Here is a 14,570-nt window from a genome sequence, read left to right on the forward strand (position 1 = left end):
CATGTTTTATAATATTTTTTTTCGATCGATTTACAGAGAAGAATTTGGAGGAGAATGATGTGCAATTAGTAATACAATATAAGGAATCTATTTACTTAAAATTATCTAATTAAATTATTAAAATGCAAAATCCTTATATGTTATTTATTTATTTTGATTACAATATTCGTTGAACAATAAATAATATAAAAGATAACAATGTTTCGTAATAGTTGTTACTTATTTAATATAACTAGATGACGCCCGCAACTCCGTTGCGCCAAAATTCATTTTTCGCGCGGGAAACGTACATTTTTCCGGGATGAAAAGAATCCTATGTCCTTTGCCGGGACTCAAAGTATCTCCATACCTATTTCCGTTGTCGCGTACCGACGCACTTTGGAAACTTCGATAGCACGATAAATGTTTGTGGCGCTAGTTCTCTTTATTTATTCGTCTCTTCATTTTGTTTCTCCTCGGTGTTCTCAGGTACGCTGGTAACACTGGGTTTCCGTACCGCCGCCTGTTTCTTCTTCCCATATGGCAGGACAGTCTCGTTATGGCTGATCAGACTCGCGGATGAGAGGAACACGGCCACTTGCTCCGGAGTAGGGCACGCTACGAGTAGACCGTCCTCGTACGAGTATGCGTGATTCGGATTCGTTAGCAGCTGACTTACTTGACCGAAGTAACCGACGACGTTGTTCTGAAAAATATAGGAATATTAAATAGACTAAACTAGAGGTCAGAGTGTAAGTTTTTGTTGCTTTTCAGAGTAAGCACGCGACGTTAACTAAAATCTGTATCGCGTCAAATTAGTTACTATCGTTGATAAATATTAAATTCCACACAAATTGTAATTTAATTCAATAATATTAAGAGTGTCAATAAAAAGCAAAAACGCTATGCAATTTGCTTATTTAGATAAGATAAGATAAGCCTTTATTCACAAGAATCACAACAAATATTTTACATATTTTATAAATTAAACTATATTTCGTTGTTGGTTGTCTTAAGACATAGGCCTCCTCCAGATTATGCCACATAGTCCTGTGTGGACGAAAGACCTAACCGAATGGTACCCAAGGAATGCAAAAAAAAAAGACACTTGTTACAAGATTGTTAAATAGGCCTATATATTGGGCCTATTTAACAAAACACTAGTATGATAATATTTTATGATACACACCCTAATAGGCCTGAAGAGTATGAACTCAGTTTCCTTGTTAGACAGATACAACTGCATGGACCGTTGTAGCGGTGCGAGGTTGCTTTTGATCCGTTTCTGGGCTTCTTTCACAACAACGGCCAATTGTTCTGGCGTTGCCCACTGCTGGGATCGCAGTTGGGCGCCGGGAGGTACAGTGTTAATCTGGAAATATTAGTTATTACTTTTTAATCCTTACACTTACGAAGGCATTGAATAGTAATAGAAAATTGAGTAGTATGAAAAATAAGTTGTTCTGCCTTTTGTCATTATTGGCTGCGGAACCAACGAATTCCAACTCAACTTTTCTATGTTACCTCATAGACCAAACAAGCAATTACGAACGTGGAGAGGGGCATAATTATTCATCACGCATGCAATCTTGGTAATCCATAACGGCGCAATGAAGAGAAGACTTTATATTAAAATATGGCCGTAAATCATAAAAAATAATGCTTACCTATAAAGATTACAGATGACATTAATTAATTTTTTGTCTCATTCGACATGTCACATTTTTATATAAAAAACAACATACCTTTTCCATAAACTCGATCAACGGACCAACCAGAATGTCCGTGCAATGTTTGATGAAACTCTCGCAGCATCCCTTCAGTTGTCTATCCACCTCTTTTCTTGAATCCAACAAATGTTCTCTGACCATAGGCGTGCCTTCTAGAAGAAACTCAAGCAGTGCATTATTGCTATTCAGCGAGAAAATCTGTCTCGGTCTTTGAATCAAACCGTACGCAGCATTCTTCATATTACTGAAATCAAGCGTAGTTTCTTTTACCACAAAATCAACTTGGAAAGGAGCTATTTGCTCTCTCAATATCAACAAATGTTTGATCTCAAATAATTCGCCGTCTATGTTAGTTTTTGTTGCTGATATTTGCTTGGCCGCGTTGTCTACGCTTTGAACGCATATAGATATTGCTTCTTGAGCTAGTCCTTGGAAAACTCTCTTCTCTAGGCACCTGTATAATCTGTAAGTAGAAATTTTATATGCATTAGAATAAGTAGCATTTTCTTTCGATTTGTATGAAATGTGTGCAATAAATACCTAATACCTGGGTATGGTAATTTAGAAGAGTAAGACAGAAAATATATGAAGCTTATGTCAAAATCTTCTTTTTATTTAAAATTAAGTAATAATTATATGTCTTTGAGTGCCACTATAAATCGCAAAAAAGTTCAGGAATCACTTATAACTTATAAGCGATTCCACACCAACACCACATATGGCAAAAAAGTTAACTGACTATGCTGTCTCACCGGTCAAATAACAATGCATACTCCACTCATTTGCCATCGATCGTTTCGATTCATCGCAAATAATGTTGCTATGTCCTTTCCCGGGACTCAAAGTATCTTCATACCAAATTTTAGCAAAATCGGTTCAGCTGTATGGGCGTGTAGAGGTAACAGACAGACACACACGCATTTATAATATTAGTATGGAATTACCTGGACAGTGCAGCGAGCGTCCTCCTAACCCCCGGGTACCACATACCATGTAGATCAGCCGGCGACGCCTGCGGCCGCCTCTGTGCTTCAATGTTAATGTTGGCGACCTCCTGCGACGTCGCGGAAATGTCCGACACCATGGAGTTGCGGCTGTCGCTGCGTTTAAGGGTTTGTTCTTGGAGGGATAGGGCGATTTGCTGGAACGTATAATAGGGTTGGTTTGACTAATTGCTTTAGTTTTATACTATCAGTCCAAGGCACAAAACATGATGTTGACACAAACATTTTTATGTTAGTTCTGTAATTGTTGACTTGAAAATAATAATTTTGATTTTTTTATTCTTATCTCCAAACTCTTTCGACCAGACATGAAAAGCTTTTGACCACAACATCTGGTAATAGGTAAGTATTACCCATACAAAATAAATGTTTTAACGATGTGAATGGCGGCCGAAAAGGAAGATCTTCCGACCGAGCGAGAAAGCATGCTCGGTCAGGCCGAAGCCCCGTCATGACGTCATTTCAGATGTTGTATATACCTTGCCGTTCTCAGAAACTTCGATAGCGCGATGCAGGATTGTTAGGCTAATTGAGGGTACCGCCACAATGAAATAATTAATAACCACTGTAAACTGACCTCCATCATCATCAGTTTATCAGGATAAGCGAGATCACCGGGCGCCGGGCGATAGTGTAACACGTCAGCCCGCAGCTGCACGTGCGCTCGGAACACGAGCCGTTCCTGTGCGTCTTGTAGTAAGGCGCGCGCCGCCGCACCGAGTGGCGCTAGAGTTGCTGGAAAGAGGGGTTTTTTTTAATGTAATAAGGGGCAAACGAGCAAGCGGGTCACCTGAGGGAAGCAACTTCCGTCGCCCATGGACACTCGCAGCATCAGTCTCAACTTGATTACACCGGAGCGGTTGTGCAAAAATGCCTCATTGAGTGTCGAATTGTAAAAACAGAAGTACGAAAGTGAATCGGTCAAAAGGAGGTATTTCTTTCCACGGGTAAGTTATTTGTTTCTGTGTGTGTGAGCTATTCCTTAGCAACGCACGCGCGTTGCTTTTCTATCTTGAATAATTTCTGTGCGCCTAATACTAACACGCTAACACTAAACGTTTGTGTGACAGATTTCACCGTTCACTAACACTGAGGCCATATTTATTTTGGTCTGACTGCCAGTGCTGTTACAGGTATCGCTAACTACAATTTGAAGGGCAGGAAACAGCGCCCCTTGTGACAACAATGGTGACCACTATGTTTAATGCTGGACACAAATTATACACTACTACTGACTACACTTATACAATACTCGTACCGTCGTTCAGAGAGTGCAGGTCCCAGCTGTAACAGAGATACTCACGGTCCGAGTTGACCTGCTCCTCGATGACCTCGACGCGCAGTATGACGCACAGCTCCGCCAGCGTCTCCAGGTGGTTCACGTGGATGATGGCTGGCCGCATGCCCTCGTACAGACCGTTGCAGAGGGAGTGGAGGTACTCGCTGTAAGTTAAAAGAGAGATTTCTAGCTTGAGATATAACATCACAGTATTGTAATAGCAACGACTTGAGTATAACACACATTGAATTGCAGTCTGTATATCTCAATTTTTATTGGCTTCTCTTACCATTTATATTACATTTTGAAGTCCCTCATCAAAATGACTGGCCAATAATATATGTAGCAGTATGGTAAAGTCCTTATAGAAGACACTGTTACATTATTTACACTCCATGAGCAGAACTACGATATATCGTTACTTTGCAATTGAATAAAAATATTTGTGATTCGTCTGACATTTACATCATCAAAGTCCCAGTAATGACAGGTTGTACCAGCGTCCCGTTTCTGGCGGGACGTCCCGATTTTTTCATCAAAATCAAATGTCCCGCGCGATGTTGTTAGTAGTGTAAAACACGTTAAATGTTATAAATGTGCATTCATTGACCATACAATAATTAAAAAAAACAAGCGGTACTACCGACGGAAGTCGGAACCCTATATTGCGCGTGGACCGAAACACACTTGGCCGGTTTTTTTTTACTTTGTTCCGCTTTTGACTGAAGAATCCCGCTTTTTCACTCAAAAAGTTACAAAGTCCCGACTTAGCACAAAAAAAATCTGGCAACGCTGGGTTGTACTCACTCTAACGCCGTCGAGGGCCTGCTAAAGAAGTGCTCGTACAGCGCGCACTCATCGCGCACAGCCAGAGCCAGCGCGGAGCATGCGGCTCGGAGCTGGGCCGCGTGCTCGCGGTGTGAGGGTGTACGGGAGACGGACAGACGCCGCCGGCGGTTAGCGTACTCCGTACACAGGTCGGATAGCAGGGCCGCGTATCTGTTAATACGATGGAAATTTATTTAGAGCCAGTTTCACCACTTCCTGATAAATGTCGAATTAGGCTATCCGCATCTTATCTGACAGATAGAGTATGGAGTATCTGTCAGATAAGTTGTGGATAGCATACTTATTATTTTACTACATATACTGTAGCATGTAACCGTTCCTTAATTACTGTGTGTTGTTCAAAATCAAAATATTTATTTCTAAATAGGTTAACAAAGTTAACACTTTTAGAACGTCTACATGAGGCCTACCACCGGTTCGGGAACTAACCCGGCGGGAAGAACCGGCGTAAGAAACGCGCTCGGGGTCCATCTTTTACTAAAAAGAGTTAATAGACACATTAACATTAACAAAAACTTAAGCCTAAATAAATTTTCACGAAATACTAATTTCGGGAAACCGTACATTTTTCCACAAAAAAAAATTCCTATGTCCTTCTATGTGGTCTGCTCTATATCTGTGCCAAATATAGAGTTAAGAGCAGCGCTGAGTGCCTAGTAATTAAAATACATTTGTAAAGCTTTTTTGGTTATACATTACCAAAATATAAACAGCTTTCAAAGATACATGACGACCTCTGTGGCTCAGTGGTGAGCGCGTTGGTAGCTCTAGCCGGGGGTCGCGGGTTCGAATCCCGCCGACGGAACAAAAAGTTTTCAATGTTCCCGGGTCTGGATGTGTATTAAATATGTGTATGATATAATAAAAATCTTAAATATATGTATAGTATAAAAGTATTAAATATATTTCCGTTGTCTGGTACCTGTAACACAAGTCCTTCAGGTACTTAGCACGGGGCCAGACTGACGTGGTGTGAAGCGTCCATAGATACATAAGTCATTTCAATATAATACTCACTCTTCGCTGTTATCGGCTCTCTTCTCAATTTCACTAATAACATATTTTAATTTCGGTGCTGCAGCTTGAAACTTGCCAAAATACACCGCATATGCGGCATCCGCCGTCTCTCTTTCTGTAGGTTCATCAGGCGTCAAAACCTGTTCTGTTGCATTGTTCAGTACATGTATAACATATGCCTTGATGAGCGATATAGCTCGGCTTTGAAGATGTCTATATTTTACTAAATAAGTGTGCGATTCCTTGAAAGTTGTCTGTAAAATAAGATGAAAAATTATGGTAAGAAAATGACTCAACATTAAGATAAGGTAACAAACCACATTCATAAATTTTAATTTTTAAAAAAACAACACCAATGACGACCGAATAGCCAATAGATCACAAAGTAACTCCTACTGGAAAGTCTACAATGGCTACTGCTGGTTTGGGAACTTAACCGGCAAGAAGAACCGGCGTAAGAAACGCACATTACTCAGTCTACAGGTCATAGTCAATAAAATATACTTACATTGGCCTTCATGTACTCCAAGCACTCATCAATCTTGGCCAAAACTACAAAGAATGATTCACTGTTGACCGACATGGTGGGACTGTTCAGTCTCTGTGATAAATGCTCCACTTGAGTGAAATAATGTAGTTTCTGTTTTATGTCATCCCCTGGAAAGATCATTCAAAAAGATTATGATTAAAATCACTGTTAAAACAGAGATAGACATTAAATTGGTAGAGGTACAAATAAGTAGCAGACAATACTAATAAATTATATAATGTTGACTTAAAGTACAGTAAATAATGATCTCAGCTTCAGACATGTTGAGGTTGAGTGCAGAAACCTGTCATAACATAGCACAGGGTCAGAAGAAATGGAATGCACTTTTGAGGGACGCTAAGACTCTATTTGTGTTGCTGCATCAAGTAAGTAATACTTTACTTATGACAGTTAACATACCAATCTCTGACAGTTTAGTCTGATCAGCTAGCAGCTGTTCACTCATGGTGTGGAGGGCATTTGTTTTGTTGGACACAAACTTGTACTCCTCCGACAGCTTGTCCAGATCAGACATTGTGGCCGCTATCTAAAACATTATGAGCAAATCCAATTAAAGGATGCATATTGTAACCATAAACCGAAATTGTAATGTGGTATTTAGTTTAGAATGCATTGGATTTGATTTTTTCAGATTGCATCATCAGTCATTTAAAATACATTTTTTCTCATAGATTAAATTCTTTTCATTTGGTAAGTAGAGGAAAACTTTATTCATACTTATATCATTCAAAGAAGACCAGTTAAACAATGATGTAAATTAATGGAAACAAAACATATTTAAAACCCAACATGTAGTTAATGACTAAATTATGCTTCTGTTGTGTGGTAATGCTAAATAGGTCAACTTCAGTTCCTTTGTGCTGAGAGTACCGACGCATCTTCTCCCGACCTTTGAAGCGGAGGAATTCTGGCCAACTGATGTGGTTTACCGAAGGTTCCAGGGGAGACTCCGGAATAAAGCGTGCGTCACGTCGCCGTTAATTCGTGATAATGTGTAGTTGTTAAGTTTATATAATGTTTATGTATGTTAGTCATTAAGGTATATATTGTATGGGCCTACGTAGCCTGATTTAAATAAATAAAATAAATAATAATTGAATAGTGTTAATTATTATAAAGTTTATAACATACTTGATTATTGAGTGATATACACTCATCTCTTCTGGCTTCCAACTGCTTGTAATAGTCTTCATATGGAGCATCAAGTGTTTTTAGATTTGTTTCATTCAAATTCTCATACCAATTAAGAAAGTCATAGGTTGTGTTAATTTCTGGAATATTGTCTGTAGAATCATTGTCATAGTGTTGTGATTCCTGAAAATATTTGAGTTTTGACTTTAGAAGTTTGTAAGTATTTCATTTACATTAGTACTGGTTGCTAGATTGGTGTAATACATAATATTACATATTTACATACAGTACTTGGATGCTGGGAATGCTAACATTAAATACAGTGTTAATACGTCGCCCACCGCCAGAATTCTAGCGTCCGCAAATCATGCTGGTTTAATTAATGTAAATCAGCATTTCTTTTGTTGATTTTCTGTAGTACACATTAAATAACATTCAAGTTTGCTGCTTTTGATTATTTAAGCAATAATTTTGGAACTTACTTCCTCAGATTTCGACGGATAATCCTCTTCGTGTGATATAGATTCCAAGTCTAGTATCGCTTCACGTTGAGAGGATGTCAGCGGCGCCAGAGGATTTTCGGCGGCCTCCCATAGTAGTAGTTTGCTTTGAATTTCTTTTAAGCTTAAGTTATCCATATTTTAATAGTTTATATTCGCAGCAATCAGCATTTTAAAAATATCCAAATAGGTACCAAACTTTACGGCAAATGTTTACGTTGCTTACGAAATGTCAATGTCATGCGTCAATCGCATGTCAATCGTCATTTCAATTGACAGTTGACATTCTATCTTTTTAAACTTTGGGTGCTGAGGGCAAATGTATTAACCAAGTCCGTAGTCACGGGGGCTTCAATTAATATCGTTATTTTTTCGTAACGTTACTGCTTCAAGCCTAAGCTAAGCTGAGCTAAGCTAAGCTGCAGGTAAATATAACAGTATTGTTAACATTACGTTGTTTAATGTATTGAATTATTATTTATTTAAGTAAATTTTATGGGCTCTTTTAAAATATATTTAGAAAATTGGTTATTTAGGTAAATTATAAATATATTTTAGACCACAAGGACTAAATCATTTAGTTTAGTGCAAAATAAAATATCTGCGAAGATAGGAAAATATGAACCTTTTTTTTTTATTAATTTTGATTTATTAGCTTTTTAGCTTTATTTTTTTATATTTTAAATTATTATTTTAAAATGCCCCTACAGGCTTACCTGACCTTTGAATCGTCAGTGCTTTATATGGAAGCTTCTTTGGGGTATACTAAACATCCCCTATCTTAATCTGACAGATACGATGTCATTTCAATATTTAAAAAAAAATACCCACCACGTGAGAAATCTGATTTCTATACCATGATAACTAGACACATACCGGAAGCCTATACAACTTACAAGCTTAATCTGACACGCTCGAGCTTATCCCGAAATCCCCTCTTCCCCTCCCCAACTAACACGTTTTTCCTGCTAGCATACTTACTCTGAAGTCTGAAGCCTACTACTAACTACCTATACTGTATAATGAGCTGCTTTGTTGTGGGTCGTCCTTGAAACGTCATTCTGATTAGCACCAATCGCATTACTCACTGCAGGAACTAGGAACATTATGGCATCCTCTGCTATCAGTGCGTCATCACAGTCAGAACTTGCTAGTCTTTTTATGGACATACAATGGAAAATAAAAAGAACGAAACTATGCCATAAGCCCATAGGTAAAGCCCATAGACATACTTGCTGTAGACTGCAGTGCAAGTCGCAAGACCATATTGCTAACACTACTCGACAAAAGTACGGATCATAATCTTATATATAAAAAATGATTTTCAAATGTGTTAGTCGCGCTAAAACTCGAAAACGGCTGAACGGATTGGGCTGATTTTAGTCTTAAAATATTCGTAGAAGTCCAGGGAAGGTTTTAAAGTGACACGAAGTTCACCGGGACAGCTAGTTTAAAATATTATTCTGTTTATACGACATTTATAATATAATAATAATAATAATAAGCCCGCAGGGCAGCTTGTGGCGAGCTGTTGGGGAGTAGCGACCTCACGAACCCGAGTGCTCCCAGGGAAGCCTCTGTTCTCCATCTCCGGCTTGCCTTCACCGGCCGGCCGGAGTGAACACTGACGGAGAATCAGGCCCTACCTCTGCCTTGCCTTAACCGGCCGGTCAGAGTGGAGTCGCAAGAGCTTCGGCTCGGAGGAAGGATGTGAAGCGTAAGTGGCGAGTGGGCGACGAGATGGGACCCTCTGAGGGTGCAAATGATCGGCGTTTAAAGTCCAGCGACACCTCTCCTGCCTCAAGCCGCTCTGTCAATGTTGCCGCCTCGGTGCACCGTGCGTGCGACCATTTTGAGGGGCCCATTCAAAGAGTTGGCGAGTCACCGTCTGCCAACTTTATGATACATGTTTCCACGTTGTATCGGCAGACGCCATAGTCCTTCCATAGTTCCAGTTACCCAGTCCACTAGCACCTCACCCCATAGCCCGGTATCATTTCTAATATCCATTCCCTGTAATAGTCCTACACTGGCCGCTGGCTCTCCTTGGTTGTACTCCCATAGTGCGGACAGGGAGAGTCGCCGGCCAGTGTCACATAACATTTAGATTAAAACTGTGTAACGGGCCTCTACGTGTTGGCTTCGGCCCCACGCATGCCTTCCAAAGGTCCGGGATTTAATTGCCCGTGAGCAAGGAATACCTTACACAAACATAATAATAATAATATCTATGGACGCTTCACACCACGTTAGTCTGGCCCTGTGGTAAGTACTTGATGGACTTGGACATTTGCCATGCACTATTGGGGATATGGTTGAACATTATTGTACCATGTAGCGCTACCGACCTCAAATGAGGATTGAGGTGTCAAGAGTCAAGAATCAATAGATACTTTCAGAGAAAATGTTAGTTGATACATAGACAGATGGCGATCTACGTAATTTGCTCGCGTTATGTGAAACCTAGCAGACAGATCTCAATTAACATTGAATTTACCATGAATTTACATGATCCGACCAAATGACGTGGGTCTGCCAACTGCCTATAAATCAATTTCCTCGATGGTACCCATTGGTTGCCCCTTGACAATTTGACATTTGAAGCAATTTTCGTAGTCAGCTAACTGTATACAATGGCATTATGCCCTTGATGCTGTGGGAAATCGTTTGCATTGTGTTTATGAGCATTTAGCACTTTTAGCAGTTAGCACCTTATCGCTTACCAACATATTATTACCTATTGCGAAAAATGCGAGCCCTGCGAGCTCTATATAGACCCTAAAGTTAACTAAAGTATTTATCAGTTATCACTTACTTTTGTTACACCCTGTATAGTATGGATAGATGGTGCTTTAGTTCTCTTGCTTATATTTCTACTTATTTTTATTTACAAGTTAACCAAGTGGCATATTATGTAGTATTTTAGCCACTGAGAGGATATGGTTTCCTTATTAATAAATTATTGGCAATACAATTACAATTATAAGAAAAATGAAAAACCATAAAATCACCATCATCAACTACCAAACCAAACCAAACTATATTTTTACCAATTTATCAAATACTTACTTTATGGAAACGTAGCTAGTCTTATTTACGGCTCACTAGATCCTTTAGCCTCTACATAGAGCACAGATGTATAGATTTGTTTATTATTATATACTTACTTCTCTTACTGCCACACTCAGAGATATTTAATTATCATTAAACTTCAACAATATTTAATGAAGAGTTTGACAGAGCGTGGCAGTTAATCATCTTATGTGTAGAGTTGTAGACAGTCCACCTCGGGCTACTAATATAACGGTAAGGTTTTTACTTTAGATTCAGTATGCTTAGCATGGCCAGAGTAGAAATGCGAAAGAATAGACAGTCTGGCAGATTTAATAGACCAACTGGTATAATGGTATTATGGTATTATGTATATATTATTTCCTTTGTCAATCTGTCACTTTGTCAGCTCTACCATCGAAGACGTCTTTCTGACAATGCAGCGTACACGTTAGCAATTTGTGATGGCTCATGGCCTCAGGCTGAAGGCTAATTAGGTGTTTAGATTAAGATTATAGGAGTCATCAAAAAAAAAACAAAAATAGAGTAATTTTGCATTTATTGGGTACGAGGAACAATCTGGTCAACATAAGCTATAATGGACATTCTGTTTACATTATATTTACACTTCAGAATAAACTATAATTGGAGGATATTTATACAGATACGTTACAGCGTACAAAATACTAACAACTAGGAAAATAGTCACATCCGCTGCCTTCACTCTCTCTATCTCTCTATCCACAATAATCTCTTCAAATGCAACGATCGCTTCCAAACGGTCCCATTCACTTTGTTCGGTAAAGTAAGAAGCTAGTGTACAGCAACTCATCGTAACCCTCTATAGACTCACTCCATGAACCATCTCATCCTCTATTTACATTCCGCTCTACTACTTGTACTATATACAAACAATTTAAACAATTAAAAAAATACAATGTTAAATTGCTATAAACTTTATCGATACATCATAGGGTTGGAATAAAAATAGCTTCTTTAATTACAGTTTCAGCGTGCGAATTCACTAAAGCCAGCGAGACTACACCCTCGCGACCGCGCTCCGAACGATTATATTAAATCTGTTACGTCTATAATAATATGTTACAACTAAGGAGAATTATACACGGAACTATCCACAGATCTTGCTTTCGGTCCGCGAGGAACGAAACACTCCGAGAACACGATAAAACTCGTCCGAAATAACTTAAATTACGTACATATAAAAAATAGAAAATAAATTAGCAGTCATCGTTCTACGCGTAGAGATATTTCATCTATTTCATATTACATTAATTACAAACACACGACTTAAATTACATCTCACGTGGAATATGTGACGCGGGTTACGGGTATGCGATGCGGTGAACTAAACTAGACCCTAGGACTCGCGAGTGTAGCGAAAGCGTGGCTAGACATTCTGCACTCTATACAGATATATAACAGAAAAATATACTTGTATATGTTCAAAGCGTGATAGTAGATATATATCTGGGCGGTGCGCTCGGGGCGCGCCGGGCGCTTTGCCGCGCGACGCGACGGTCCAACGCCGCGTCCGTCCCTCGGCGCCATTAACCTACGTATTAACATAGCACAGCCATAACAACTCCTGTCCCGCGTGGAGGGCGCGCCGAGGGGGAAGGCCGGAGCCTGCAGGTGAGGTCAGGGCGGGGGGCTTCGCCCTATGACACGGGCGGCTGCGGGCCCTGCGGCTGCGGCGGGGGCTTGGCCCCGGCAGCCGGGAGCTGCGCGAGCGTGTCCTGCGTGGCGTGCGCGCGCAGGTAGCTGTTCTCCACCTCGAGCTGGTTAATCCTCTCCATCAGTTCGGCGATGCGCTCCTTCAGCACTTCCACCTCCTCCCGCACCGCGAACATCAAGTGGCTCTTAACCAGATCCTGGAATAGAAGAAACAATAAAATTAGCATAATTCTTCGAAGGCGTGAAATTTAAAAAAAGTATTTTTTTTTAATTTTAATTAGCTTCTCAAATAATAATACCTAGATTATATAACTAAAAAAACACGCTCTATTTATTTTCATCTCTTATAAGGTATAACTTATTACAATTATTCGAATAGGCATGATGACTATTTTTTTTTCTTATCGGTAATTGAAGGACACTTAAAAAATAGAAACATCGTTGAAATAATGACTCTGATAGCTTAAAAATTCACCAAGATATGACAATTCAAATATCTCATAAAAAAGACCTGCCCGAAACGCTCCATACAAAGTGCTACGAAAGACTGACGTCAGTCTTTCGTAGTTTGTACGCATCGGGAGACAACTTTGTTCGACAGGTATATTAAATATTGCGTTTATGAAAGTGGTTTCATAACAAAAGTTGCTTTTAATTGCATACGTTATCAATTTGTATACAAATATTATGAAATTTAATTGAAAAAAAAATCGACTTGAATATCCAACTATAAAAGCGCATAACAAAAAAAATACAAATGCTATCAAGCTGAAATTTTGGGAACACTTATTTTTTACCGTGATTTCTTTATTTTATTAACAAAATTCGCTAATCTTTGACCTTGTCATCATCCCTATTCTCTATTTTTCAAAAAATTTTAACAAATTATTGAATTGTTATTGGCTCTTTTAATACGTGTGCAAAGTTTCGAATTCAATAGACTACTAGAAATGGGTAAAAATCGTGCTCAAAGATTCCGTTACATACATAGAACCCAAGCTTATATTATAAAAGCGTGTTAAAAATCCTTAAAATGTTTGAAAATCCATCCATTACATTTTAAAATCGATTATTTCAGGAAACATAAATAATTTAGATTTAATTTGTTAATGATATTACACCTCAATCCTTTATTAGAAATGATTTGAATAAAGATAAAAACGCGGGAGTATACGACGCAATAGGTTTTAAAAATAACGAAAACGATGCTAAAAATAAAGACGGCAGTAAAAAACAAACGCGCACTCCAATCGTAAATAGAAACCGGTTCGGAGAGAAACAAAAAATTAGGAACGAAAAAGAAACAGAAACGTACTTTTGGATTAGGCACGACCACGTAACAGGGATCCTTTTGTCCCTTCTGTCTGATCTCGTAGAGGCAACCATCGTTAGGTTTGACGACGTCGATCATATTTAATATTTATAAGGGAGCACGGACGACACGTTGTGCACCAACGGTGGCACGGATACGACTGATGAGATCGCGGAGGATATAGGCGTGTGATGCCTTCGCGTCCTATCGGGCGACTGATGGTCTGCGGGCGCGGGCGTCCCATTTAAAACGGCGACACGTCACAGCCACGCGAGCCGCATGTGGACGGTGGCAAACAAAGTTGCCGCGGTAGGTATCAACAAAGCTAATGTTTATATCATTTAATATTACGATATAGAGTTCATTATTTACCTTCATTATCATCGAAACGTTATTTACGACCAAAACAACTGATTTCGAGCAAATTTTACATTTATTTACTATTTTCGTACACAAATTTTCTACTGGAATAT

At 39.1% G+C, this 14,570-nt stretch overlaps 2 protein-coding genes across 3 annotated transcripts in view; both read right to left on the minus strand.

Annotated features, from left to right (window-relative positions):
• Positions 1 to 302: 302 nt before the first annotated feature.
• LOC121730590 (conserved oligomeric Golgi complex subunit 3) lies at positions 303 to 8,284 on the minus strand. The gene is made up of 12 exons (XM_042119700.1): positions 8,022 to 8,284; positions 7,540 to 7,722; positions 6,808 to 6,934; positions 6,367 to 6,515; positions 5,859 to 6,112; positions 4,800 to 4,991; positions 4,017 to 4,156; positions 3,291 to 3,448; positions 2,654 to 2,850; positions 1,725 to 2,172; positions 1,169 to 1,351; positions 303 to 685 (listed from the first exon to the last, which is right to left on the minus strand). Exons 1-12 carry the CDS (start codon positions 8,175 to 8,177, stop codon positions 425 to 427), a joined length of 2,448 nt encoding a protein of 815 aa, XP_041975634.1. The 5' UTR covers positions 8,178 to 8,284; the 3' UTR covers positions 303 to 424.
• Positions 8,285 to 11,632: 3,348 nt separating this feature from the next.
• Positions 11,633 to 14,570, minus strand: part of LOC121730528 (protein bunched, class 2/F/G isoform-like) — a 182,784-nt gene continuing 179,846 nt past the window's right edge. For both annotated transcript variants that reach the window (XM_042119616.1, XM_042119615.1), the window contains one exon: positions 11,633 to 12,982. In XM_042119616.1, the coding sequence (XP_041975550.1) occupies positions 12,770 to 12,982 (213 nt within the window). In that variant the 3' untranslated portion in view covers positions 11,633 to 12,769. The remainder of the gene's footprint in view (positions 12,983 to 14,570) is intronic.

Source organism: Aricia agestis, chromosome 9, assembly GCF_905147365.1.
Source record: "Aricia agestis chromosome 9, ilAriAges1.1, whole genome shotgun sequence".
Lineage (NCBI taxonomy): Eukaryota > Metazoa > Arthropoda > Insecta > Lepidoptera > Lycaenidae > Aricia > Aricia agestis.